The sequence below is a fragment of the Protopterus annectens genome, chromosome 4.part1 (genome assembly GCF_019279795.1).
Source record: "Protopterus annectens isolate FY-2018-M chromosome 4.part1, PAN1.0, whole genome shotgun sequence".
NCBI lineage: Eukaryota > Metazoa > Chordata > Ceratodontiformes > Protopteridae > Protopterus > Protopterus annectens.
The window spans coordinates 513,886,452-513,912,252 of NC_056734.1; the positions used below are offsets into that span (position 1 = coordinate 513,886,452).

Below are 25,801 nucleotides of genomic sequence, written 5' to 3' on the forward strand. Positions count from 1 at the left end.
GTCAGGGCCCAGTCAAAAGCAAAAAACACCAGGAGCATTTTTGAATACTACTTGGGTCATCCTAGAAGCATCATCTTGGTCCTCTACACATCAAACACTTATCTTACTGCCATATCAATACTAGAGATAAATTTCTCTCCAATTCTGCAAAGCTTGCTGTCCCAGGACAACTGTGCCCAACCTCTAATTTGTGCATGTACACACGTACTTGAGTATTAAAAAAAAAAAAAAAAAAAAAAAAGCTTTTGGAATCTGACCAAGACTCAAATGTGACATTGACTATGGTAAACGTAGTACAAGTGTGTGGGTAACTTACTTGCAGGTGTTAAAGTAGGTCACTGTTGCAATACCTTTTCTCCCCCTCGTCAGTTCCCCTGAAGGTGAGGGCTGTTTGTGTGGTTAGTGGGGCAGCTTATGTTTCACCTGAGGAATGTAGGACTCCAGTATCTCCAAGAAAGACCTGAAGATGCTGCTGGGCAGTGTACCTGTATAGCACTGAAGTTGAATGACAAAAGACATCCACTGGATGGAAGATGGTCAAAGACTCTGGTCTTCCTGCCATGCAAAAGCCTGCAGCCAGCCTGAATACCAAAAGACTCATTGCTACAACATTGGGTGGCACAGTGGTGCAGAGGTTAACATTGTCACCAAACAGTAACCGGTTCTCTAGTTAGATAATCTGTTGGGGTGTCGTCCTTGTTGAGTCTGCATGTCTTCCCTGTGTTTGCATGGGTTTCCTCTAGGTTCTGTTTCCTTCCACTTTCCAAGGACGGGTGTAGAGCATTTCTCCCTGGGCCTCAGCTGAAAGTAGACTCTGTCATAGTTGGACTATCCCTGCTGAATGCTAAAATCAGAGTACAGTTTTATTTATGTTGAGTTACATAACTGTACTTCCTCCATGGTGCTGCATCTGTCGTAGGTAGTGCCCTTGCATTTACTGGAAGATGGAAATTAACATTTTTTTTTTCATTTGTACAATGTGTATTTTGACTTTTTTTTTCCTGTTGTAGGTTCACATTGAGTTCACTGAGGGAGAAGACTGCATCACTTTGGAAGGTCCAACGGGTGAAGTAGAGGAAGCACAAGCTCAGATGGAGTCAATGGTGAATGACTTGGTAAGTAAAAACAAGCTGTGGTTAGTACTTTGCAATTTGTACTTGTAATAGAGACTTGAATCTTCATGTTTTGTGTCTCCGGTTTTTCATAACTGACTTCAGCTGGTCAGTATGTCTGCAGCTACCAGACCGTGACATTGACAAAATTGTTTTACACAGTATGTGTAATGTTTAAAATTTTAATTTGGAATACATAATCAGTCTCTGATTCCATATTTCATTTAGAAAAGTACAGTGTTGAGGGATGAGGTCTGCTTCACCTAGATTGTTTTTATTACTTGGAGTATTTTATTTTTGCTGTTTGTTACATGACCTTTTGTCAGTGAGCTGTTACTGTTAAGAATGAGACTGCTTCTTTGTAAGTGAATACCTTTTCTTCCTGCCCTCCTGTTGCCCATCTGATTAAGGGAACTAAACCCAGCCCAGGATCTGGCAGTGGTGTATGCCTTACTAGAGCTGGACTGCATGTTCACCCAACTAAATAGCATCTCACCTCTACAAATTTGTTTTTCTTCAGTGATTGCTGCCTTGTGGTGTGTATTTCAGAGGTAACAGAAAAGCCAGTGTTTAATTTACTTTTTTTTTTAGCTGCATATTTGCACTTGTTTTTATACTTCCACTTTAAACACCTGGCTTGCGCAATAGTCTGTCTTTGAGCACTATTGTCCTGTACCTTCTGGAAGGAATTCTCTAATAGTTTAGCTAGCAGATCTTTTTGACTTTGGAAGTAGAGGGTTGTGTTATGAAAACTTGAAAAAGCAGAACTAGTTTCTCTGACTAGACAGGAACACTAAAATGATTGGAAGTGCAATGTTGAAGTAGACAAATTGACCTTTTTCAGGTTAACTTGCCATTTTTTGTCAAATAAGTAATCCTTAACAGACGCCTGAAGCTTTTGCCTTCTCCACTTTCTAACTTCTATACTCCCATCTGTCTTATCCCTTTCCACTGATCATTATTTTTAAAATGTATGTTAAAGTTGAAATATTTTCGTCGGTAAATTGCCACATCTTCAATTTCTTTACATTGTTTTGAATGCTGTGGAAAAAATGTATGAGGTACCAATGTGGGTTTGGTCTTAACTAGATTTTAACTATACTATACAACTCTTCACTTATAAAGTTGCTTCCACCTATGTATATAGATTGCTTTATAGTTGCCTGTAGTTCATTGGGATGGTGCATAATAGTTTCCTCTAGTTCTTTGGGGTGGACAGGTAAAAGTTCCTTAACACAACTTGACTGTTAAATTTTTCCACAAGTTAAATTTTCACTTCAGATCCTACTGTAACTTTGCCCACCCATACGATCAGAGTACAGATCCAGTGTTAAAACCGCCATGTTTCTAGCTGTCCAGCATTTTTAGTAACTGTATTGCTGGATTTTATGAATTTACTTTGGTTATGTACAGTTTTTTATTTTACTGAGGAGTTTGGATAGCGCACTTGGCTAGTTAAGTTGAATAAGCATGACCCTCCTCTGCACGCAACTGTATATAGATCATTGGAAGCTGGTTTACTTATTCCCATGTAACTTGTTGGCTGATTTTAATTTTTTTAAAGGTGTTTATGCTTCTGCAGCCAACTTCTACTAAAGCCTCAGTTATGGCCAAGTGACCCATGAGTGATTAGAGGCTTGTAATGGTGTTCGTGCTCAGTAGGTGTGAAGCCGCATTCCTTGCGAGGAGGGGCAGTTGTGTAGTAGGATTCTTTAGGCTACTTCCTAGCACTGGACCCCATTAGAAAGTGCTTAGAACATATACTTGCAAGGCATAGTATTGAGAGTTCCCACAATAATGCTGATAGCCCCACCTCTCCCCATGGGCTGAAGTTAGGACTTCCAACACAGAAATGCCAGAGTACAAACACTCCAGTGTCTGCTTAAAGGACCACTCCATGGCTCTCCCCTGTCAAATCTATGGAACCCCCACCTGTGTGGAACAAATCTGCTCAGGTCTGTTACAGGAGGACTTGATTGGCTTAAAATTTGGACTATGGACAGGGTGCAGCAGTGCTTGGATGCCATTCCACTAAATACAAATTTTTTAAACTTAAAAAAATCTAATCTGATGGTCACTGGGAGTATTGTTTTTCAAGCCACTCACTGGCACCAAACAGATTAAAGTATACACAAAAGCACACCAGTATGTCACTAAATGAGCGTAGCTTGGCCACAGCAGCATGCAGGAAACATTCACTGTCTTGAGGAAAGAAATGTTTTGAGTCCTTTTGGAAAAGTTGGTAGCCTTAAAAGGGGGGTGAAGAGTGTATTATGCAATTCTGCATTGTGTAAGAGTTTTGTCCCATCAGCACCTATGAGCAAGATTCACGCTGAACCTATCTACCAGTAATCTTTGGCTTTGCTCCCCAGACCCTTTACTCGTCACTCTCTTACGGTGCTCCCTTGCCTACATTACTGTGTAAGTTTTCATTCAGTCTCTTGCACTTAATTCCAGAGAAGGCTGGTTATATTGTCCAGCACTAGTCTTTTGCCCTCTCTCGTAATAAACTGCTGTCACCCTATTTTACTAGGCTAGGACAGTCGAGTTATTTTCACTTATTAGTAAAGCAAATTTATAAACTTGCAGGGTACTTGGCAGAATGGCTTGGCCAATGAAGGTAGTTGCCAGCAACTTGTCAGCCAGTTGACAGTAAATACCTTCTTGTCCAGTTAAATATATAAATTGATGACCAGCTACAGTCGCTTTAAAAGACAAATGTAAGAATGAATTAAGCAAAGCAAGTAACAGTTAAATATAGGCAAAAGTATGCAGGGAAATTTGAAATCTTTATGAACAAAGAAACCTTTAACTATAAAAACTAGCCTTCCTTTCTGTTACGGATATCAAACCAGTCTTAAAAAAAATTTTTTCAAGCAGAGAAGTCTGAAGAAAATAATTCCATATTAATGAGTCTGTTTACTTTTCCCGATTGGATGTTTACTTAAAGATCATGTGCATACACAGCTACCTTAAATTGACAACTTTTGTCTGTCTTGGTCACACGTTTGGAACTTTCTGATTTTGTAATGTTAATGTAACAGTAACTGTTTGCAAAATTAGTCATTTCTGCCACAGTAAATCTAACTTCACATCTTCACACTAGTCTACTCGATGTGAACTGATTGCTGCTGCATTTACTGAAAGTATGTCTATGGGTATATCTGATTGTAGGGTCTGCTTTTGAGAAAAAAAAAAGTTTGGATAGTTGTCATTCTGAAGATTTACATGATTACCTGTGGGTGAGAGCAGGGCTTGACTCTGTAGTAGAGTGCATACTATTTTGCTGTGTAATGAGCATGCAGACGTCTCCACTGTGAATTTGACAAATTTTCTTATTTTGCATTCCTCGTCTGTGGCTTGCAGTTACAAAGTTACAAAATAGTGATACATTTGCATCATATATTTAAGCACCAGGGCAGGTATTTCTTAGAAAAGCATCAAAGCAAACTTGGACAAATAACAAAAAATTTATTTGGCTACATACAGATATGAATGTGTGCACGTAGTATCAGTTTTTTTAAGTTAATTTGGGAGATTGATATTACTGATTTTTTTTAACAGAATCTGATACATCTCAATAGAGGGCAGAATGATTGTTTAGCATATGTAGCAGTATAGTTACCACTATCAGATTATGCCTCTTAATTTTTGTAGCTTGGGGTGTTAAGTTCTCCAATGTTTGCATATATTCTTTGATATGGTTTTTCCAAAATAGGCAAAGGCATCAAAACTGCTTTAACTTTCTCCTGCCTTTCCAGCTCTCCAGCACTGTTTCTGTTTGCAGTAGTTGTTCATGTGTCTTACAGTACCTGGCCAGTAGAAATTCTGCGCAAGTCGTATTTGTATATGTAGGCCCATATGGCCTGAAAACGGAAAACCATGGAATAGGGATAGATTCACCCATTGGTAGACCCTTGGGTACTACCACTTGCTTTATCACATCTCCATCTTTCTAAAGTACTCCTTTGTCAGAGTGCATGGACCCTTCTTCCCTTGAGGTTCAGGAACCATGTGGGTAGACTTCATTAGTTTAAAGTGGGGTCTGAAAGCTGTACCAATCTTAACTTTGTGTCCAGTACGCCCTGCAAAGGAAGTCTGACTCGCAGTTCTGTCAAGATACCAGAGGTTTGCTGCTACTATCTAATGCTTATTGAAGTGGCGTCTAAGTGAAGCCCATTAATTTTTAATAGCTATGCCTAAGATTTCAGGCTGGCTGTTAAAAAGTAGCATCCCTCCTTGATAATGCTACCCCAGCAGCATTTGTTAGTGTGAGCTCTAAGCAGTCTTCTAACTGCATTTCCTATATGCTTCCATGCCTGCTCACTGTAACCACTTGTACATAAAGTACTGCATTATCAAATCCATGTTCTCTGGAAATGTCCACTGGAATGTTGTCTGATACTGCCACTTGTTTCCTTGTTCTTCCCAATCCCAGTAAACTCTCCAGTGGAACTTGAAAATGTCCCTTCTCATGGCCTCTTAGTGGGTCTGCCAAGGCAAGTATTCCTCTTAACCATTGCAGGCATAACAGTAGTCATGTCTCTTGCTGTAGCCTTGTGTCAGTGGTATGATGCCCTTCTGTTCCCATGTTGCAGTATTCTTAGTGTGGGATTCTCCACCTCAGGTGACCCAAACTTCCGCTCCTATACAAAAGCTTAAGCCTGATTGCTGTTGGTGCGAGGGGTGTCACATGCAGGGCCGTAAACCTGGAGCCTTAAATGTGACGTCTGCATGCACAGACCTCAGAATTTTTCTTCTGTCAATTGATCTCATCGCTCCTTTACTTATCAAGACTTGTAAAGCCAAGTACCCGTTGGGGAATTTTTTCAATTACTCTTGCTTGAGCTTTGTTTGCTTGTTCTCTTCCAACCTATGCCCATTAAGAAGGGTAAATGCCAGTGCAGATGTCAAAATTCCACATAGATGCTCATGACTGAGTTTTTTGTGTAGTGTGGGAACACTACCATACCACCTGCACCATTTGCCAATTCTTCCTCCCTAAATGGTTAGAAGCCATCTGGCTGCCCTTAATCTTGACTCTGAAAATCAGAGACTAAATAAAAATTAGCACTGTAGGTGGATCTGGAGTGGGCAGCCCAGGTGTAACCACCTCTGAAAAGGCCAAGATTTCACAGCCTGCTTCCTCTGCCTCTGTCATCTGATGCCCTGCCAGCTGCTGATATAGGGGTTGAGGGACGTTCGTTAGAGCAATCTACTTCATCTGCTCCTCTCGAAAGCAGTTTCTGAAGTGCTGGCTGACACATTCATGGAGGTGACTTGGACGTCTGTTTCCACTGAAGTTGAGGGGGAACCAGGATCCACTGGACTCCAGTCTCTATCAGAAGTCTCTGCTTTAGCTCAGGCCCATAAAATTAGGTGGTCTTCCTTTCCCAAAATTCCTCTAAAAAGAAAAAAGTAAACCTTTATCTCCCTCTGCTCAATCTTTTACTCTGTCCTTGATGCAGACCTTCATGGCTCTTAAGCCCTTTGCCTCCTCTCCCTCAACTATCCCAGTGCTAAGCACAAGGCCTGTCTCAGCTACTTCTATACTCCCTCTCACTTCCCATGAAGAAATTCTCTCCATCTGAGTCTTAGCTACTCAGCACACCCTCTCCTCTAGAATACTATTCCCCAGATGAGGACGCCATAGAAGGGGACTTTCCACCTGAGGACATCACTTTTGGGGAGACCATAACTGAAGTGAAAATATTTCAAATGGGATACTTCCCAAATGATAAACTAAAAAAAAAAGCTATTTTGAGCTATTGCAAATTGAATAACTTTCACCATCTGCCATTCCCCAGTTATACCTGCATATTGGATGCATTTACATCAGCATCTAAAAATCCTGTTTCTCAGCCACCAGCTTCTGAGAGACCTGATTTGTTTATACAAGGTGCCTGATAAATTTCTTGTGAAGCTTTCCTTGTCAGACCCTGTACTGATTGGTGTAGCCCCATTCAAGACTGATCCCATCCTTGTCCCTTCTGCCTACTGACAAAGACAACAAAAACGTGGACAGGCTAGGGAAGAATGTTTACACTTGTTCCACCTTAAGCATTCATAGCTGTTAATTACCAAACCCATATGATTAAGTATGCCTTGGGTTTGGTATCCCAAGTATCTGCACTCCTATCCTCTCTGCCTAACTCTAACAAGACTGCGGTAGCTTCAAAACTATCCCTGGCATCCCAGGTGGCCAGGCACTCCATTACATGCAATTCTGATACAGCAGAGGCTTCTGCTAGATCTGCTGTATCTGCCTTGCTGCTCCGTAGATATTCATGGCTTCTGTGTCGGTCACTGCCTGAGGATTTCAAATCCAAAATTCTGGATGCTGCACTAGACCACAGCCTCCTGTTTGGGAAGCTGTCTTCTGAACTGTAAATCTTCAGTAGAAAAGCAGTGAGCTTCAAGACATTAAGCATCTTCTGGGTATCCCCTGTACCAAAATACTACAGAAACTTTCCAGCTAAGACCACCTATGTTGAAAGAACCTTCTCCACGGTTTCCTCTTCCAGGTATAGGAGAGGAACCAGGAGGCAGACTCCTTCCAGACCAGCCTCTTCTCTACCTACCCCCAGATGACCCTTTCAGGACAGAAATGGCAACAACAATGTGCGACTGCCTGCCCCTCTGGAGGTAAAATTACTTCAGATCACTGGATCCTGGCAATAGTAGAAGAGGGATACTTCCTTTTTTTGGAAAGAAAGGACCCCCTCTCGGGGGATCCCACCCCCCACCAAAAAAACTAAACCTTATTTCAGACATTAGTAAAGATGTACTGAGCCATGGTACCATAGAACCTGTCCCTCCAGGACAAGAAGGAAAAGGCTTTTACTTGAGGCTATTTCTAGTACCAAAAAAGACTGGTCATGGAAACCAATCCTGGATATGTCCTTAAAGTCCCATCCTTCAGAATGCTATCCCTCCAAATCCTCCTTCCACTATGGCCAGCACAAGCATTCATGGCCACTCCAGACCGGAGGGAGGCCGACCTATAAAACCCTCTGACAGAAAGTACTTGTTTCACTGGGCCCTGTTCACTTTCAATTTACTGCCTTGCCCCTTCATTTATCCACTGCACCCAGGGTCTTCACCAAATGCCTTGCTGCAGCCATAGCCTATTGCAGAACCAAGGGCATTCAAATCTATCCCTACGTAGGCGGTATCCTCATTCTTGCAGAAAAAGTAATCTTCCCCCAAAAAATCTGCAGTTTGCAATGTCTGCTTGAGGTTAAATCTCAGTCTCCCCAAGTCATCCCTAACACCACAGCAGGAAAAAAATCTTTCTGAGCCGCAGGATCCAAGTAGACCTGAGGAAGGCATTCCTTCCTCAGGACAAAGTGCTTTCCCTAACAGGCCACTTCCAGACTCTGTTCCAGGTCCACCAACTATCAGCAAGACAATTTGCAACTTCTGGGCCTTATGGCAGCCACCATTACCCAGGATGCACATGAGAGTTACAGTGGCATCTAAAAAATGTGTGGTCCCAACACAACCAATTTCTAGAAAATTCAGATGTTCGTAGTGTTTCACTGCTGCAGTCATTACATTTGGGTAATCTGCTGGCAGGTTGCTCTGTCGGCCTGATTAACAAAGTCTTGGGTCCTGTGTCTGATGCTGTCCCTTCTTCCATGACGTCAGGTTGTCAGGGGTATAAAACATGCAGCCGACACCATTACATCAGTCTTTCTTGCCACGCGGTGCCCAAAGCAGTTTGTAAGTGCCAGTCGGCCAACTCCTGAAACTTTCATTTTCGAGTTTCGGAACCGAAGTCTTCAACTAAAAGCGAAGTACCCCGTTGGGGAAACTTTTTCTGCTACTTACCGATGTCAGTTAAAGTTAATAATTGCATTACTTGTGGGAAGCAAATACCTCCATAAGGATTTTCATTTGTACTTTATTCCTTGCCTAGACCCTGACCACAACGTACTTTGCTGTTGGTTTTGTGCTAAATTTAATAAAATGAAAAGAAATCACAGCTGGTACCCTCTCAAAAAATTACATTCCTGGGTGCAAGCTTGAATACAACTGCCCAGATGGCTTACCTTACGCCAGAGGTGACTTGCTTCAAACAGGTGGCCACAAAAACTCTATCTGCAAGACAAATTCTGAAAGCCTTGGGGTTCATGGCCTCCTGCATTCTTCTAATTCCATATGCAAGACTGCATATGAGGAAACTTCAGTGGTACTTAGTTTATGGAGTCAATATTATCACAGTCAGGAAACAATGAATCTGAAGTAGGCAGACTTCATTTGTCTGCAACCTGTGGGTATCGGATCCGACCTCTGATCCGAGCCGGCATTTCAAAAGCTTAGGCTCCGAGCTCCTAGCTCCTCCCTCTACCCATAACCCCTTGCCAATCCCTGACTGACCTCAGATTTCGTTTGCCGCTTTCAAGTTGCGACGGATTCCTTGAGCTCCTAGTGCAGATAAGTTTTCTGACAGGAAAATTTTGAAAAACTTTAACTTTTTTAATTTAATTAGTTAGAAGTGTTTGTGTTAGGCTTTCCTCTCTATCTTTTTAATTTTTTTCTCGGGTTTTGCGTAGTTTGTGTGTGTGTGTTTTTAGGCCTGTTAGGGCTTAACATGTCTGAAGCCCATAAGGCAGTATTCTCTAAATGTACCGAGTGTGGCCATAAGCTGTCCCCAGCGGATGGCCACACTCGGTGCGTTAAATGCTTGGGGGTTGAACACCTGTCATCTGGTTGTACCATTTGTGCAGGGTTCAAGCCCCGAGCTTTGAGGGAGTGGAGGTCGAAGCTGGTTCTGGCGGGACTTCTCCCTCCAGATACCGCTTCGGCTTCTGCCCCTTCTACACAGCAAACAGTTGCTGTGGGCTCTCCTCCACCGGCTGGGACTCAACCTCCCTCAAAAATGCCAGAGGAGAGAGAGTCTTCTAGGGAGCGAGAAAAGGAGAGGCACAGGGAGAGGCACCACAAACGGAGAGCTGAAACTTCTAGTTCGGCTCCTCCATCCAAGCGGGCCTCTCCTGTGCCTTCTAGCTTCCCTCCTCCTCGGCTCCACTCCCCTCTGTTCTCTCCTGGGCCCGAGGAGGAGGCTAGCCCTTCAACGAGGTCCCCAAGGCGGCTCTCTAGATCCGCTTTGGTGGCCTCGACCAGATCCACCTTCTCCATGAGTGAAGCAGACATGGACCGGATGATGAGGAAATTCATCCAGGCCCAAATGCAAATGGGAGTGCTCCTAGGCCCCCCCCCCAATCCGGGAGGGGCTTCGACCCCTTTTTTTCGCCCCTTTGGCTCCTTCTCCGACCCACACCATGGGTTCGGAGCTGTCGGCGCCGGGCAGAGTTGGATCCGGGGGTGGGTCGGATCCGATAGGTCGGCGCACCTCGGATCCGTCCCATCCCTTGAGTGCTCCGGACCCGACCTCTCGGAGCCGAGGACCGAGCCTCGGATCCGAGGGAGCTGGTGTGTCTTCGGCTCCGTCTAGGTCGGAGCACACCGGTCTCGGATCCGACGGTCGGCTCCAGCTCCGATCCGCGTCGGATCCAGTGGGGTCGGCTCGGGGTTTAGAGAAGCTGGCTCCCCTCTGCCTTCGACGTAGTGGAAAGGGCACTGTTGAGGACTTCCGGACCCCGGTCCCTGCCATGGCTCCATCCCGCTCCCTTGCAGTTGGGCCAGGCCCCACCAGCCGGTCCCAGGGACAGCCCGCCTCGATGTCCCAAGTAGTTCACTTGGAACATCCAGCTGCGAAGAGTACTCCTCGGACAGCCCCGAAGAAGTACCTCGGAAGCGTAAGTGCAAAGGAGGCACATGGACTCCCCGAGTCCGTTACAAGACACAGACTTGGATGAAGGGAAGGCTCCCAAGATCACCCCTGAGGAAGTCTCATTTGGAGACATTATGGAAATGTTGAGGATCAGGGGGTGGTCTGCCCCAAGGCCTCCTCAGACGAGTCTGTGTTCCTGGAGGCATTCGAGGCGGCCCATCTACCTCTTGGGTGTCCCCTCCTGCTGATCCTCTGGTGGACCTTATATCCATCAGAGCGTGGAAGGATCCGGACACCGTTGAGCCTGTACCCAAGCGCCCTGACCGTATCCTTTCCTCCGGGACCGCACTCACTGGAGCAAAGGCCCCCCAGTAGATGCCATGATGATGGCTGCAGCCACTAAGAGGGAATTGGCCCAGGAGAGTCCCTCTATGCATCCTCCGGGCAAGGAGTCCTGCTCGATGGATCGCATTGGGAAGCGAGTTTTCAGTTCAGCAACCTTCTCTTTGAGAGCGCTGAACTACATGGCACACGTCATCAGGATGCAGCGGGATCTGATTAAAGAATACGCTGCATCTCCCCCAGAGTCCATGTCGGGTGAGGATAAGCAGGTATACTCCACCCGAATGGCCACTCTTAGAGCAGTTTCTAATACATCTATGCGGCTGCTTTCTCACGCTACCGAGGGAGCCGCTAGAGCCAGCGGAGCAGGCCTAGTCATGAGGCGGCAGGCCTGGCTCCGCCACTGTGATTTCGCAGAGCCCTTCAAGGCGACTTTCGCGAATGCCCCCTTCGATGGTTCTGCCTTGTTTGGCAAAACTGTTCGCGAAACATTAGTCCAGAGCGAGAAGGATGGGAAGACGCTGTCTGCCGTCGGAGTCCGCTTCTCAGCTCCCCAGAGGTCCTTCTCGAAGAACCAAAAGGGACAGAAGAAGATGTGGTTCCGGAAGTTGCAGCAGTCCCAACCTGCTCCGGATAACCAGTCCTTCCATGGCAGAGGAGGATGGGGAGGTCGCCGTCCTAGAGGCAGGGGGGCTCCTAGCAACTTTGGGTCCAGAGAACCTTTCTCTGATAGACCCACGCAGCAGCCCTGAAGGGTTGCCCGACTGTCCGTCTCTGGAGGCAGTCGGGGGGCGTTTGAGGCACCTAACTTCTTGGGAGTCCATCACAACAGACCGTTGGGTGCTTCGCGTGATATCCAGAGGTTATACAATTCCCCTTTTCAAAGTTCCCAGATCTCGCAGCCTCCCAGATGTTCCACCCGACCAAAGGGAGGCAGCAGCTATCGAAATCGGACAGCTGCTAGAAAAAAAGAGCTATCCAGTGCGTCCCCCCAGATCAAACCGGGTCAGGGTTTTACTCCAGGTTCTTTTTAGTGCCAAAGAAAACGGGGGACTTAAGACCGATCTTAGATCTTTCCCTGCTGAACCTGTCAGTAACCAAGCAAAAGTTCCGGATGGTCACCCTTCAATCTATACTCCCCCTCTTGAGGGAGAACGACTGGATGTGCTCCATCGACCTCAAGGACGCCTACTACCACATTCGCATGGACAGTTGGTCCAGGAGGTTTCTTCGCTTCTGGCTGGGAGCCAGTCATTATCAGTTCAGGGTCCTTCCCTTTGGTCTCACCTCAGCCCCCAGGGTGTTCACCAAGGTTCTAGCTGTTGTAGCGGCCCACCTGAGGCTCCAGGGATTACAGGTCTTTCCGTACCTGGACGACTGGCTCCTAACGGCATCATCAAGGCATCTCCTGTGCTCAGCCAGGGACTACTTCCTGCGTATAGCCCCAAGGCTGGGCATCACTGTCAACTGGGAGAAATCTTTACTGCACCCAGCACAAGTTATAGATTTCATAGGAGGAAGACTAAACACCAGGTCAATGCGAGCCTTCCTCACCCCAGACAGAATTTCCAACCTGAAGTGTCATGTCGCAGCGGTCCTGCAACCATTTCCGACAGCAGCTTCAGTCCTGAGGGCCCTAGGTTCGATGGCGGCAGCTATCCCGCTTCTTCATGCGCACCTACGCATGAGGGTTCTTCAATGGACCCTTCAAGTTCAGTGGTCCCCTCTCTGTTCCTCTCTCAACACTCCGATAGCGGTCAGCAAAGCATGCAAGGATTCCCTTCTTTGGTGGCTTCAATCTCCGGAGCCTCTGACAGGGAGACCTTTTTGTGCAGCATTTCCCCGAGCCACAGTGACCACGGACGCTTCTTGCCTCGGGTGGGGGGGGCATTCTGCGGGAAAGATTGTCCAAGGCACGTGGAACTCCACAGAGACTTCGTTGCATATAAACGTCCTGGAAATGAGGGCGGTGCTTCTAGCGTTGCAAGCACTTCACCACGTTCTTCCTTCAGGGACTATTGCGATCCAGACAGACATGTCGGTAGTCTGGTACATCAACAAACAAGGAGGAACCAGGTCCTATCCCCTTTGTCGAGAGGCCATGAGAGTCTGGGAATGGGCAATTTCCACCAAACGCTTTCTTGTAGCAACGCACATTCTGGGAAAATCCAACATCCTTGCGGACAAACTCAGTCGCACCATTCTTTCCCCTCACGAGTGGTCTCTCAATCCTCAGGTAGTGAAGAAGATTTTTGCCGTTTGGGGGCAACCCTGTTGCGATCTTTTTGCCTCTCACTCAAACGCCAAATGCGACAATTTCTTCGCTCTGCTTCCCCCACCAGGGGAATTCCCGAGAGACGCGCTGGTGCATGCTTGGCCTCCCGGTCTCCTTTATGCCTACCCTCCACTACCTCTAATGCAGAGGCTTCTGCAGAAAGCCAACAGTTTGGGGAGCAGAATGATTCTCATTGCCCCGTTCTGGCCTCGTCAACCCTGGTTCCCCTTTGTATGGTCTCACAAAGTGAATCCACCCTGGATTCTGGATCCGATTCCGGATCTCATCTCCATCCTCTGGGAATTTCGGTCCCCAATCTACGCACCCTGAAATTGACAGCTTGGCTGCTCCAGTTCCATCCTTAATTAGGACTCCCGGTATCTCGTCACCGGTCAAGGCCATTCTAGTGTCAGCTCATAAACCTTCCACTAGGCAGGTTTATCGGAGTAAATGGAAGAGATTCTCTATTTGGGCGGTCCAGAAAAGTTTGGATCCTTTTTCAGCACCTATGTCGGCAGTGCTGGATTTTTTAACAGACCTCTTTCATCAAGGGGCAAGTTCTTCCACGATTAAGGTACAATTGGCAGCCATCTCTCATTATCACATTGGCCATGAGACAGCTCCCCTTATGACGGCGAAATTGTGCAAAACCTTTCTTAAAGGGATTTTTTTGTTGAGGCCTCCAGTCAGACATTGTACCACCTTGGGACCTATCTTTAGTTCTGCAAGCCCTTACTGCTCCTCCTTCGAGCCTGCAGCGTCTACAGACCTGAAGTACCTTTCCTGGAAGACTGCCTTCTTAGTAGCTATCACTTCAGCCAGAAGAGTGTCTGAACTTCAGGCTTTATGCGTCAAGCCGCCTTACCTTTTCTTCTTTCCAGATAGGGTGTGCCTCAGGACCAATCCATCTTTTCTTCCAAAGGTAGCTTCAGAATCTAATATCAACCAATCAATCAACTTACCTGTGTTTTTTCCCCAAGTACTCAAACAAAGGAGAATACAAACTGCATTCCTTGGATGTTCATAGACAATTACGATTTTATATTCACAGAACAGCTGGTCACAGGCAATCAGATCAGCTGTTCGTCTCCTTTGCTAAATTTGCTTTGGGTAAAGCAGTTTCTAAAGTCACACTATCGAGGTGGATTGCTAATTGTATTCTGCAGGCTTATGACACTTCAGGTAGGCCTGCTCCTCAGAGGGTTACGGCTCATTCTACTAGGGCAGTCTCCATGTCAGCCACCTTTAAGTCCCGTGTGTCATTGGATGATATCTGCGCGGCAGCCTCTTGGGCCTCACCTCATACCTTTATTTCTCATTATAAGGTGGATGTAGTTTCCAGAGGAAGAGCATCCTTTGGTTCAGCGGTGCTCCGAAACATCCTTCCATGACGGCCGCCCAAGATTCAGGTAGCTGGGGACTCTGTCCCACAGGTTGCAGACAAATGAAGTCTGCCTACTTCAGATTTAGAAGTTATGTACTCACCATAACGTTCCATCTGAGTAGGTGACTTCATTTGGATGCAACCGTCCCCCCCTCCATCCCCCTGACCTTTATGCATAGAGTATTTTTTTGCTTTGTTCAGTTACTGTTGTCAGTATTATATAGGCAAACTCAATCTGAGGTCAGTCAGGGATTGGCAAGGGGTTATGGGTAGAGGGAGGAGCTAGGAGCTCTGAGCCTAAGCTTTTGAAATGCCGGCTCGGATCCGAGGTCGGATCCGATACCCACAGGTTGCATCCAAATGAAGTCACCTACTCAGATGGAACGTTATGGTGAGTACATAACTTCTAATTCCTATCATACCTTGCCTGAAACTAGAGTTCCTATGGTGGGCAGAGACATGCCACCAAAACAGACGCTACAGACTATTTGGGGGGCTCATCTGGCAGGGAAGTGCATTCAGGGCAAATGGAGTCCGAATCAAATTCACCTTCATAGGAGATCCTAATTGTACAGAATGCACTGACAGCCTTCAATGACTACCTTCATCCAGGGCAATTAATAGACAACACCACAGTTATGTGGTACATAGATGAGCAAGGGGGGGGGGTACTCATTCCCACCCCCTATGCAGACTAGCCATGGCATTGTGGAACATGGCCTTGACCTGCCAAATGCAACTACAAGCTCAATTCTTGCCAGGAAAGCCAAATACTCCGGCAGACAAACTAAGCATAAATCTCATGGACCCACACAAATAGAAACTGGAACCATGGATTTTCAAGATGTTGACATGCAAATGGGGGGGGGGGGTCCAGACCTGGATCTTTTTGCCTCACCCCAGAACTTTCAGTTGGACAAATTCTGCACAATAACTCGTCACAAAAAGTTTGGAAAGTGGATGCTCTATCATTCAGTTGGAAAAACCTATCAGTCTATGCCCTTTCCTCCTCTGCCTCTGATCTCCAAAGTTCTACTAAAAGTCAAACAGGACAAACCAAAAATGATTGATTGCTCCAGACTGGCCACGCTAACACTGGTACCCACTCCTGCTCTTTGTTACACCTTCCACCGTGGCATCTGCCTCAGACCCCTTACTGTCTCATTAGAGCAACCAAATTCTGCACACTCAGCTCCAAACTTTGAATCTTGCAGCGTGACTTATCACCTAAATTCACCCTTGGCATCCCTCAGCAAACCTGTGATGGATGTCATTTTGGAGGCGAGCAGGCCTAGTACTAGAGAATCTTATGCTGGCAAATGGAAAAGATTCTGTGCCTGGCATCAATCACTAGGAATAAGCACAGCAGTGCCCAATATTCCTCATTTTACAATACTTAACTGAGATGCTTCACAAGGGCCTGTCCCTTTCTTCCATAAAAATCCATGCCTCAGCCATTTCAGCTCATTACAACACAGAACCTCCCCTCTTCTCTCATCCTCTGCTAAAGCAGTGTATCAGAGGGGCCAAAAACTTAAGACCACCCAGGAGACCTCCAACTCCTACCTGGGACCTTAATTTTGTATGAGAGAAACTCCCTCTCCCTCCTTTCGAGCAAACTGCTTATGGCAGACTTAGAATTTCTCTCCTGGAAAACAGCTTTCCTTTTAGCAGTCACTTCAGCTAGAAGGATTTCTGAATTACAGGCTCTTATGGCAGATGAGCCTTTCATTATTTTCCATGCGGACAGGGTGTCTCTCGGGACCAATCTGTCCTTCATGCCTAAGGTGGTATCCATTGTGGCTCTTAATCAGACCATTCATTTGCCAACTTTCTTTCCCAATCCACAGAACAAGGGGGAGTGGATTCTACATTCATTGGATGTACACTGACAACCTAGATTTTACTTACAGGACAAAATCTCTAAGAAAAGCTAAACTACTGGTGGCATTTGCTGCAGAGGGAAAGGCTATTTCAAAGCAGACCGTTTCCAAATGGATAAGCCCGTTGTATTTGTTTCTGCTATATGCACCATGGTAAAACTATCCACCAGGGGATCAGATGTCATTCCACCAGTGCTGCATCTACTTCTACAGCCTTTCCTTTATTTTCTAAATCCAGAGCTGGCTTTGGCACTGCTGTCCTGCAGGGCCTTATAGCTGGTCCTAATGCTGTATAAATTCATCCTCTCAACCATAGCTTTGGGAATCTACCCAAATGTAATGACTGCAACAGTGAAACACGAAGAACATAGTACAGTTGTGTACACTTATCATAAAGTAGATGTTTGAGTTTATTCACTGTTGCAGTCCTGGTTACCCTCCCTCCAGCCCCCTGTTTTTCTCTTACAATACCTCTACTTTCTTTTGCTGTGCTTAAAAGCCTTTTTGGTGCATTTGCTTTTGTTTGGAGGTATATTTGTGTTTTTAATTAAATATATATTTTGCTCCCCATTTGGGGGGCACCTGATATCTGGTGCAAGAAAAACTGATGCAATGGTGTCTGCTGCATGTTTTATACCTCTGACACCATGGAAGGGACAGCAACCGACGCAGGACCCAAGACTTTAATCATGCTCTCAATAAACTGCTCCTGCACTAATCCAGATTATTTTTTCTTTTTTTTTTTTTCCTTTTCTCCCCTTCACTTTTCACCTAAAAAAAAAAAAAAAAAAAATTTTCTTGTTCTCTTTATCTTATTAACTTGTTATAATTTTTTTTTTTTTTTTATTAATTAATGTTTTACATTTTATTTTTTTTATGATTTTTTGTGTTTAGTGGAGTTTTCTTTCCCCGCCTCTAATAAAATGGACATATATCCACTAAGACTAAGCCGGGTCAACAAATGTAAAATAAATAAAATAAATAAAATAATGCTGACTGAGGGCAACCTGCCAGCAGATTACCCAAATGTAATGACTGCAACAGTGAATACACTCTAACATCTACATTTATGGTAAGTGTACACAACTGTACTATTCTCCTACCCTGCCTAAAGGCAGAGTTAAGATGGTGGATCCAACATGTTCAGATGCACTCAGGACTTCCCCTTCATCTTCCACAAAAGCTCAGTACACTAACATAGCTGCATCAGACCTGGGCTGGGGAGCTACCGTGAAGGGCCTCAAGGTGCAAGAAAACTGATAAGTCACCCCGCCAGAAAAAAAACCCATCATTGTGAGAAATGACTGCAGTCCTTTTGGTACTGAAGACTTTTTTCTTCCCATCCTTCAGCCAGGTCCCCTTCAAATCTTCAGACATCACCACAGTCATGTGGTACATCAGTAAACAGGTGGGGGGACCAAGTCTTGTATCCTCTGCAGGCTAGCAATCCAGATTTGGGACATGGCCTCCCAAAACATCTCTGCAGGCATCCTGTATATCATCCCAGGACAACCACCAGGCGGTTGCTCTCTGCAGATCATCCTCGCTGCATCATTTGTGGATGTTAAACAGAGAAGTTTTTCTAGAGTTTGTGCACCAGTGGAGGATACCTCAACTAGATTTGTTTGCCTCCCCCTAGAACAGACCACTGAAAAAAAATTTGTACCAAGAACCACTCCCCACTAGCTTGGAGAGTGGATGCCTTCACCATCTCATGGAAGGGACAATTTCTGTATGTGCTCCCTCTCGTTCAGAAGGTCTTCCTGAAGATCAGGAGTGACATGTCAAAAATCTTGCTGGTGGCTTCCTGTTGGCCAAGGCAGCATTGGTTCCCCCTTCTATCCCTCACCAAGGGCAATCACTACAAGTTACCCCATGAGGTGGACCTACTTACAGCAGAAAGGAACACTCCTCCACCTTCACCTGGAAATACTATGTCTAACACTCTGGGTGATGAGCTGTTAATACCCTTCAGACACCACTATGAGGACGTGCTTTCGGGCCTGAGGGAGGCCAGGAAACCTAATAAAAGGAGATTCTTTGTTTTATAATGGTAGATTCTCCAAATGAGGACTCCAAAGACATGGGGATCCCTTTATAGTGGATGTCCCTGTAGTCTTAGCTTGTGCGTGAGCTTATCAAGGCAGACCTTTCATACTCTTCAGTGAAAGTCCACCTATTTGCAGTCTCTGCCTGCTTACCCTTAGACCCCCCCCCCACTTTACTCTCCGGGTTAGATGTTAAATTTTCTGAAAGGGGTCTTGCACATCAATCCACCAAAGAAGCCCATTCCACTGCCTTGTGACCTAAACTTTATCCTAGAAAAACTCACTGGCCCCATTTGAACCAACCCACTCTTAACACTTCAAATGTGCACATGAAAAACCATTGTGGTATCTCTCACCTCTGCTAGAAGGGCATCAGAGTTACAGGCACTCATGACCTGTCCCCCTACACTATCTCTGCAAAGACAGGGTGACCCTGCACACCAACCCTTCTTTCATGCCCAAAGTGGTCGAGCTGTCATTAAATCAGTCCATCCACCTGACCACATTCTTTCCCTCTCCCAACAATGACGGTGACGGAATGCTCCACTCCCTGGATGTGCACAGAAGCCAAGATTTTATTTGGACAAAACTAAGTCCATAAGGAAATCTAATAAACTGTCCTTCCATCCCAGTGCCCTGGGCAAGGTAGTCTCCAAACAAGTCATCTGCTTTTGCAGTTCCTATCATGGCAAGGCTGACTTCAGGGGATAAAAGCACACTCTCTACTAGGGTCATAACATCATCCAAAGCCTTCAAAGGCCTGGACACAGGCTCCATCTTGGAGGCAGCCACCTGGTCCACTATTCACACCTTTACCAGACACTACAAATTGGACCATATCTCCAGAGCAGCTTTTGCCAGGGCAATCCTGCAGGGATTTCTGGAATCTGCTACCTCTACCTGCACCTTTCTTCATTCCTAAGCTGTGGTACTCTCTCACACTAAGAATACTGCAACATGGGAATAGGCCACAGAGTGGATATAAGGTGTACACACCCCTGTTAAAATGCCAGGTTTTTGTGATGAGACCACAATAAATCACTTCAAAACTTTTCCCAACTTTAATGTTACTTATAACCTGTACAATTCAATTGAAAAATCTGTTGGGGGGGGGGGGTGTAAAAAATAAAATTATAATAAGCTGATTGCTCAAGTGTGCACACCCTTAAACTAATACTTTGTTGAAACATCTTTTGATTTTAATTACAGTATTCTGCCTTTGGTAGGAGTCGCAGCATGGCACATCCTGACTAGGCAATATTTGCCCAGTCTTACTTGCAAAAGGTAGTTTATCTTTGTCCTTCAGTCCATCTTCCCTCTTCTCCGCAGTCGAATAGTAAGGTACTACACACCTTGGATTTGTATAGACTGCTCAGATATTAATTGGACAAGACAAAAGGTATCAGAATCTGAGCAACTTTTTCTTTTAATGCTGGGAAATTTTGATTTGGCATTGTGTATGCATACCAACTTTTTCTTTTAATGCTGGGAAATTTTGATTTGGCATTGTGTATGCATACCATCTCCCCCTGAATTTCTAAGTCCCATTTCCTTTTGTTCGTGGCAAAAAGCTTTTGTCTTTAGTCTGTACCCATTCTACTAGAGCAGTACCCTCTTCAGTTGCTTTATTCAAGGGTGTGGATGCTACATCATCTTTGGAATATGCTACTTGGTCTTTGGTCTACTCTTTTACAAAGCATTGTAAGGTGGATGTAATTACCAGGCCAGGATTTGCATGGGCTTTACTTAATGGGCTTGTCTTAATCTTCCCATACTTTACATTAGGTTTTGTACTCTTCCCAAGTACAGGGTACTGCAGCTGTGATAAGGACATAGTACAGTTATATAAGATCATAACAGTGGATATCCTATTTCTCACTATTGCGGTATTTGGTCCTACCCTCCTGCCCCCCACTTTTTTTTCTATTGCTGGCAGAGGAGTTTCTTTCATCCTTTTTTTCCTTCCTGGATGGACATATTGCTGTTCTAGTTCTCCTGGGGAGCTTTAGTTTTGAGGGTTAGGCATTTGTCAAAGTTTCTTATTCCACACGTGAAGGACATGTCTGACTTGTGAAGCTGGGAAGGTTTAAAGGCTTTGGTATGCTGACTGGACATTAGGCTGTCCTCTGCAGTATATCCAGAATATATAGAATGCTGCAGTAGTGAGAAGTAGGAGATCTGCTGGTATGTTAAGATCTTGCACATCTGTACTTATGTGAGAAATTGAACAATAATTCTTCCTCCAAGCTTCTCATATTTCCTATCATTTTGTCAGTAGCACACATCACTTGAGTCCCAGTGATGTCTCTGCAAAATTGTTCCTTTTCCTACTTGGAGTCATGCATGTAGTCTGTTTTCTTTTGCACAAACTGTCCTAGTCAATCTGTCCAACAGCTGCCATTGTCTTGAATTTCTGTAATATGATTCTTGACCGCTTCTTGGTGATTCGCTGCAGATCATGCAGAAACTTGCTTCCAAGCGTCTCACACCTAGCCAGTAATCCACTTAAGTTGTAGCTGATTCTCCAGCACTTTCACCACTATTGTCAGAACCAGCTTTTTAATTGGATGGCTTCACATTTTGGCTGCACTTGTTGGATTGCTGTAACCCTTTCCTTCAGACTTGCACCATTAAATTTCCATTTCTTTTGCTATTTGTTGGACAACAGTCACTATTTTGCTTGGAGTAACCTAGTGGAATTTCAGAAAAATTAAAATTTTGACCACAGTATGGAGTGGCTAAGAGAAGTAGCTAACTTTCTCATATTATGAGACTCCCAAAAAGGAAATGTAAAGTGTGTACACTGCTGTAACATTTTGTTCATTGAGCTCGTGTTAGGTGTTGATTCTCTGTAGGAGAGGGTTAAAAATGAATGAGGAAGAATGTGGTTTTTCATTTATTTAATAATTGGTCAGAAATGTTAATACTATTTTACTGCTGACCTTTAATTTGTGACTACGTGTTTAGCACTGGCTTGGAAGTGAGCTGCATCTCTGACTTTAAAAGTGACATCGTATGCATGCCTCTGTAGTGCAGTGTAAAAATGATTTGGGCAGAAATTTTTTGAAATCTATTTTTCACTTTTGATAAGAGAGTTTATAGGCAAGTCAGAACTGCTGACAAGCTTCCATCACTTTGGGATCCAGTGACATCAAAATTTAAGGTATTGGATTAATGTAAAGAGTTTTTATGATGCATTTCTTTATTCTAGATCAGCCGCATGGACTTTGCTGAGATAACTGTTGACCCCAAACTACATCGTCACCTCATAGGAAAGAATGGAGCCAACAGTAAGTGTTATACTGGTTTCATTTTTCTGTAACTCGTATTGATCTTAGTTTATTCTAAGCCTTGTGTCTCCTACGGTATAACGATTTCTTTGAAGAACTGAAACTTCTAACTGAAGTCTAGAAGCGTTATACAATACTGACAGATTTGATGACCGTTAACTAGGTATGTAGAAGATGGTTTGCATGACAGCAGCTTTTGTCAAGTAATGTAACCAAAACATGTGATTTTAGTCTGGCACAACAGGCTTAATTTTCAATAACATTTGGAATAAGCACAAGTAGGAAAGTCACTGGATGCACCGTGAGAAATGTGTTCCTTGTCGTGATGTGGCAAGAACATAAACTTAAGGCAGGTTGCTAAAGGTGAGGATTTTTACACTGCTTCAAGCCAACTGTATATGTATGTTCCAGTATCCCTTGTGCTTTTTCAGAAATGGAAGCTCCTGTTGGGCTGTGCTTACTGTAGCTTAATTTAAGAGGCCAAACCAAGAACAAAACCCAGAGTGTGGAAGGTGTGATGCTCACTTCCTAAATTATGTACTTGGGTCACTTGATATAAATCAAATGTCACTTGATATAAATCAAACTAAAATATAGCTAATGTGCTAAAAAATAATCAAATAGAAAATAGCAGGTAGTCCACAGTTGAGTTAAAAATGTAGTATCCTTTATACTCTACTAGGATCACTTGGTTCAGTAATGAAAAGCATCAAAAACATTCCTTATCAGGTTATTTGGAGCAAGGGAGTAGTTGGAGGGTGGTTTTAAAGAGCAATAAAAGCATTAAAATTGTTCCTTTAGCCACGTCCCCCTTAACAACATAGCATAATCAGAAAATGGGCCAACTAAAATAGAATCTAGAAAGCTAGAGACAAATTACAATCCAACACCAGTTTGGTAACACTTTGTATAACTAAAAGATCTACCAATAGACCTTTACCAGAATAAATATTAATGCACGTTTAACAAAGATCTCTTCCGTATCAGATACTTAATCAGGTTTAGTGTATAGTTGTACAACTGAAAACCCAAGTTGGATGAAAAAAATTGCTCAGCCGGAAATAGTGATAAATGTTAAATAAAGCACTAAGGCCACGGGGGATTTGTTAAAGTATAGCATCTAACTAAGAAAACAATTAGTTTGGGAGTCTGGCTGCACTTGAGTAATTGCACCCTTTAAAAACAAAAAAGACTATGCCCCATGCACATTGTGTGGCACTGTCAGACTCTCTGCCTAAAAGAAAAAAATGCAACAAGTGTTCATTTTAAAATCTAAAGTAGCATTTACTGTGGAGCCATCAAAAATGATTAATGTATAAATGAATCACCTAAAGTATGTCCTTTATAACATTGCAACTTAGTGCTAAAAGTAGTACAGTGTTTGATATTTGCTTTTAAACACAATATAACCAAGTAATGTCAGCATTAATCAGTCCCTTACCAGTCTCAAACAGCGGGGCAATTTTCTGCAATTTGGTATGCTTTTTATGGAGCAATAATAAAGCTCCGGTTTTCTAAGAGTTAAGTTTCAGTTGCCACAGTAGTACACATTTTTCTGAAAGATGAGGGCTGTCTCCTTCCAGTTCTAAAAGGTCCCCATTGTCAGTAATTTGAAGCCAGTGTCTGTCTTGTGTAGCTGCAGGTGTTCAGTCGGTGTTATTCTTGCACTTGGCTCTAATTTCAGAAAGATGGCCAGAAATCCTTCTCTTAAATCTGAGCGTTTCTCCACATAAAATGCTTGTCATTGCAGCTAGTCCTGTAAGCCACCTATATTGAGTTAGTCACCTCCTGCATTGGTTTTAATAATTTTTCTTTAAATATGTGCAGAAAAACATGTCTCCCTCCTGTATGTGCAGACAAAGATGCAGTTTATTACATTTGTTAACTGGCCAGAAGCCCGTTTTCAGCAGAGGCCTGGGGAGAAAAGCTCCACAAGCAGTAACGAAGCTTACATCAACTATAATATAATACAGTAGACTGTATAGAATACAAACAGTAGTACAAATGTATACAGTGTCTGTAAGCTTAAACAGAAATAGTAATTGTTAGAAATACTAATTACAAAGTGTGCACAAAGTAAAATAAAATCACTGTGTATAGGTGGGTGTGTAGGGGGTGGTGTATGTATAAATAAAATTGTAAGTGATGAAAGGCATGGAGTTAACTATGCGCAGGATGTCTGGAATAAAAAAAAATTCTGTCGATCAAATTAAAACTGTGCAAGCTGTCATGGGTCAGCAGAGCTAGAGCAAAGATGGGGGGGGGGGGAGGCTGTAGTTGGAGATGAAGTAGGCTAAGGTATGGGAGGTAGTAAAATTAGCCTGGTGAATGACAAGAGCAAAGCCAGTGTTTGGCTAGGTAATTTTTTTAGGAGTTTGAACTCAAGGTGGTGAGGATTTTGTGTGATGGACTGTGGGTGGAAGCCTTTCACAATTTGGCTATTTTGTGGGAGTAAAGGGAGTCACCATGGTAGTTGTGGGAGTGATGCCTTTAACAGTAGCCTTTTGGAGGACCTTTAACAGTAGCCTTTTGGAGGATCTGAGACAGAGTAATGGTACTGGGTTGGACAAGGTTAGAGAGAGCAAGGCAGATACTGGGTTGATGTATTATTTTGTGGGCCATGATCCTTTGGTTGTGTGATAAAAGATTAGGGAGTTCTAACTAGTTAAGCTGGGAGAGGGCAGTGCAGTGGAGAGTCTTATAAGGCTGATTAGTAGCAGACTTGGCGATTTTGTAGTAGCAGGATTCAAGGCTGTTGAGCTCAGGCTTGTGTAGGTTTATGAATATTTGAGATCTATATAGGAGGGGAGAAAGGTGTGACCGAGCAGTGGCTATTCTGGCACTCTGAGGTATGTTTTCACCCTGTAGAGGGTGACAAATTTGGCGTGAACTTTTTTGGTTGCAAGATGCTTGTCAAATTTTAGGTACTGAGACACCTAGTAGTTTAGCCTGGCTAGTGTGCTGTATTATGGTTTCTTTTGAGAGCTAGATTGTGAGAGGGAACTGTCCAGGTTTGGATTATTTGTTTCTGAAGGCAGTAATAGGTTTTGTTTGGGTTAGGTATGAGTTGATGTGCAGAGGTGCATTTTTTTATGTCCTGAAATGAAGTTTGCATTTTTTTGTGGCTCCACACTACTTGATGCCTGTATCCTGTGGGCAGGGCCTACCTACAATCCAACTCCTGATGTTCCTGCCTTTCCTGTACACACAGAGGAGCTCCAAGGATGTTCATTAAACATGAGCTTTCAGTAATTATGGCCCAGTTCTCTCTAACATTCAGTGCTGTAATTGTCAGCAGTGAAAGTGAAGATAGAACAGTCTTTAGATTTGTTGTCCATAGGTTTTGTTAACACACTCCCATAAGGCCTGTTAACTGCTGGCACATTTGTACTTTTTAGTTCAATTATAGGTTCCAAAATGGTTCTTTTGTATCCCCTTGCAAAAAAATCACTTTCAAGTTAGTCTATGGGCGACAAATCTAAAGACAGTTGTATCTTTACTTTTACTGTTTACTATTACAGCATCGTTAATGATGCAGAACAGGGCCATAATTACTGAAAGCTCATATTTAACATGGAGAACAGGAAAGCCAGGAACATCAGGAAAAACGTTTGATGTAAACTTAAGTTTTGGCATTACTACTCACTGCTACTTTCCTTGGATTCAACACATAATTGTCTTCCTACACTAAATTCTGGCACCAGAGTCTTGAGTGCGCAGGTCATCAA

At 44.0% G+C, this 25,801-nt stretch overlaps 1 protein-coding gene across 1 annotated transcript in view; it reads left to right on the top strand.

The window, feature by feature from the left end:
* Positions 1-25,801, top strand: part of LOC122801243 (high density lipoprotein binding protein) — a 1,918,659-nt gene that overhangs the window by 617,758 nt on the left and 1,275,100 nt on the right. The window contains exons 10-11 of the mRNA XM_044070795.1: positions 1,011-1,115; positions 21,995-22,073. Of these exons, the coding sequence (XP_043926730.1) occupies positions 1,011-1,115; positions 21,995-22,073 (184 nt within the window). The remainder of the gene's footprint in view (positions 1-1,010; positions 1,116-21,994; positions 22,074-25,801) is intronic.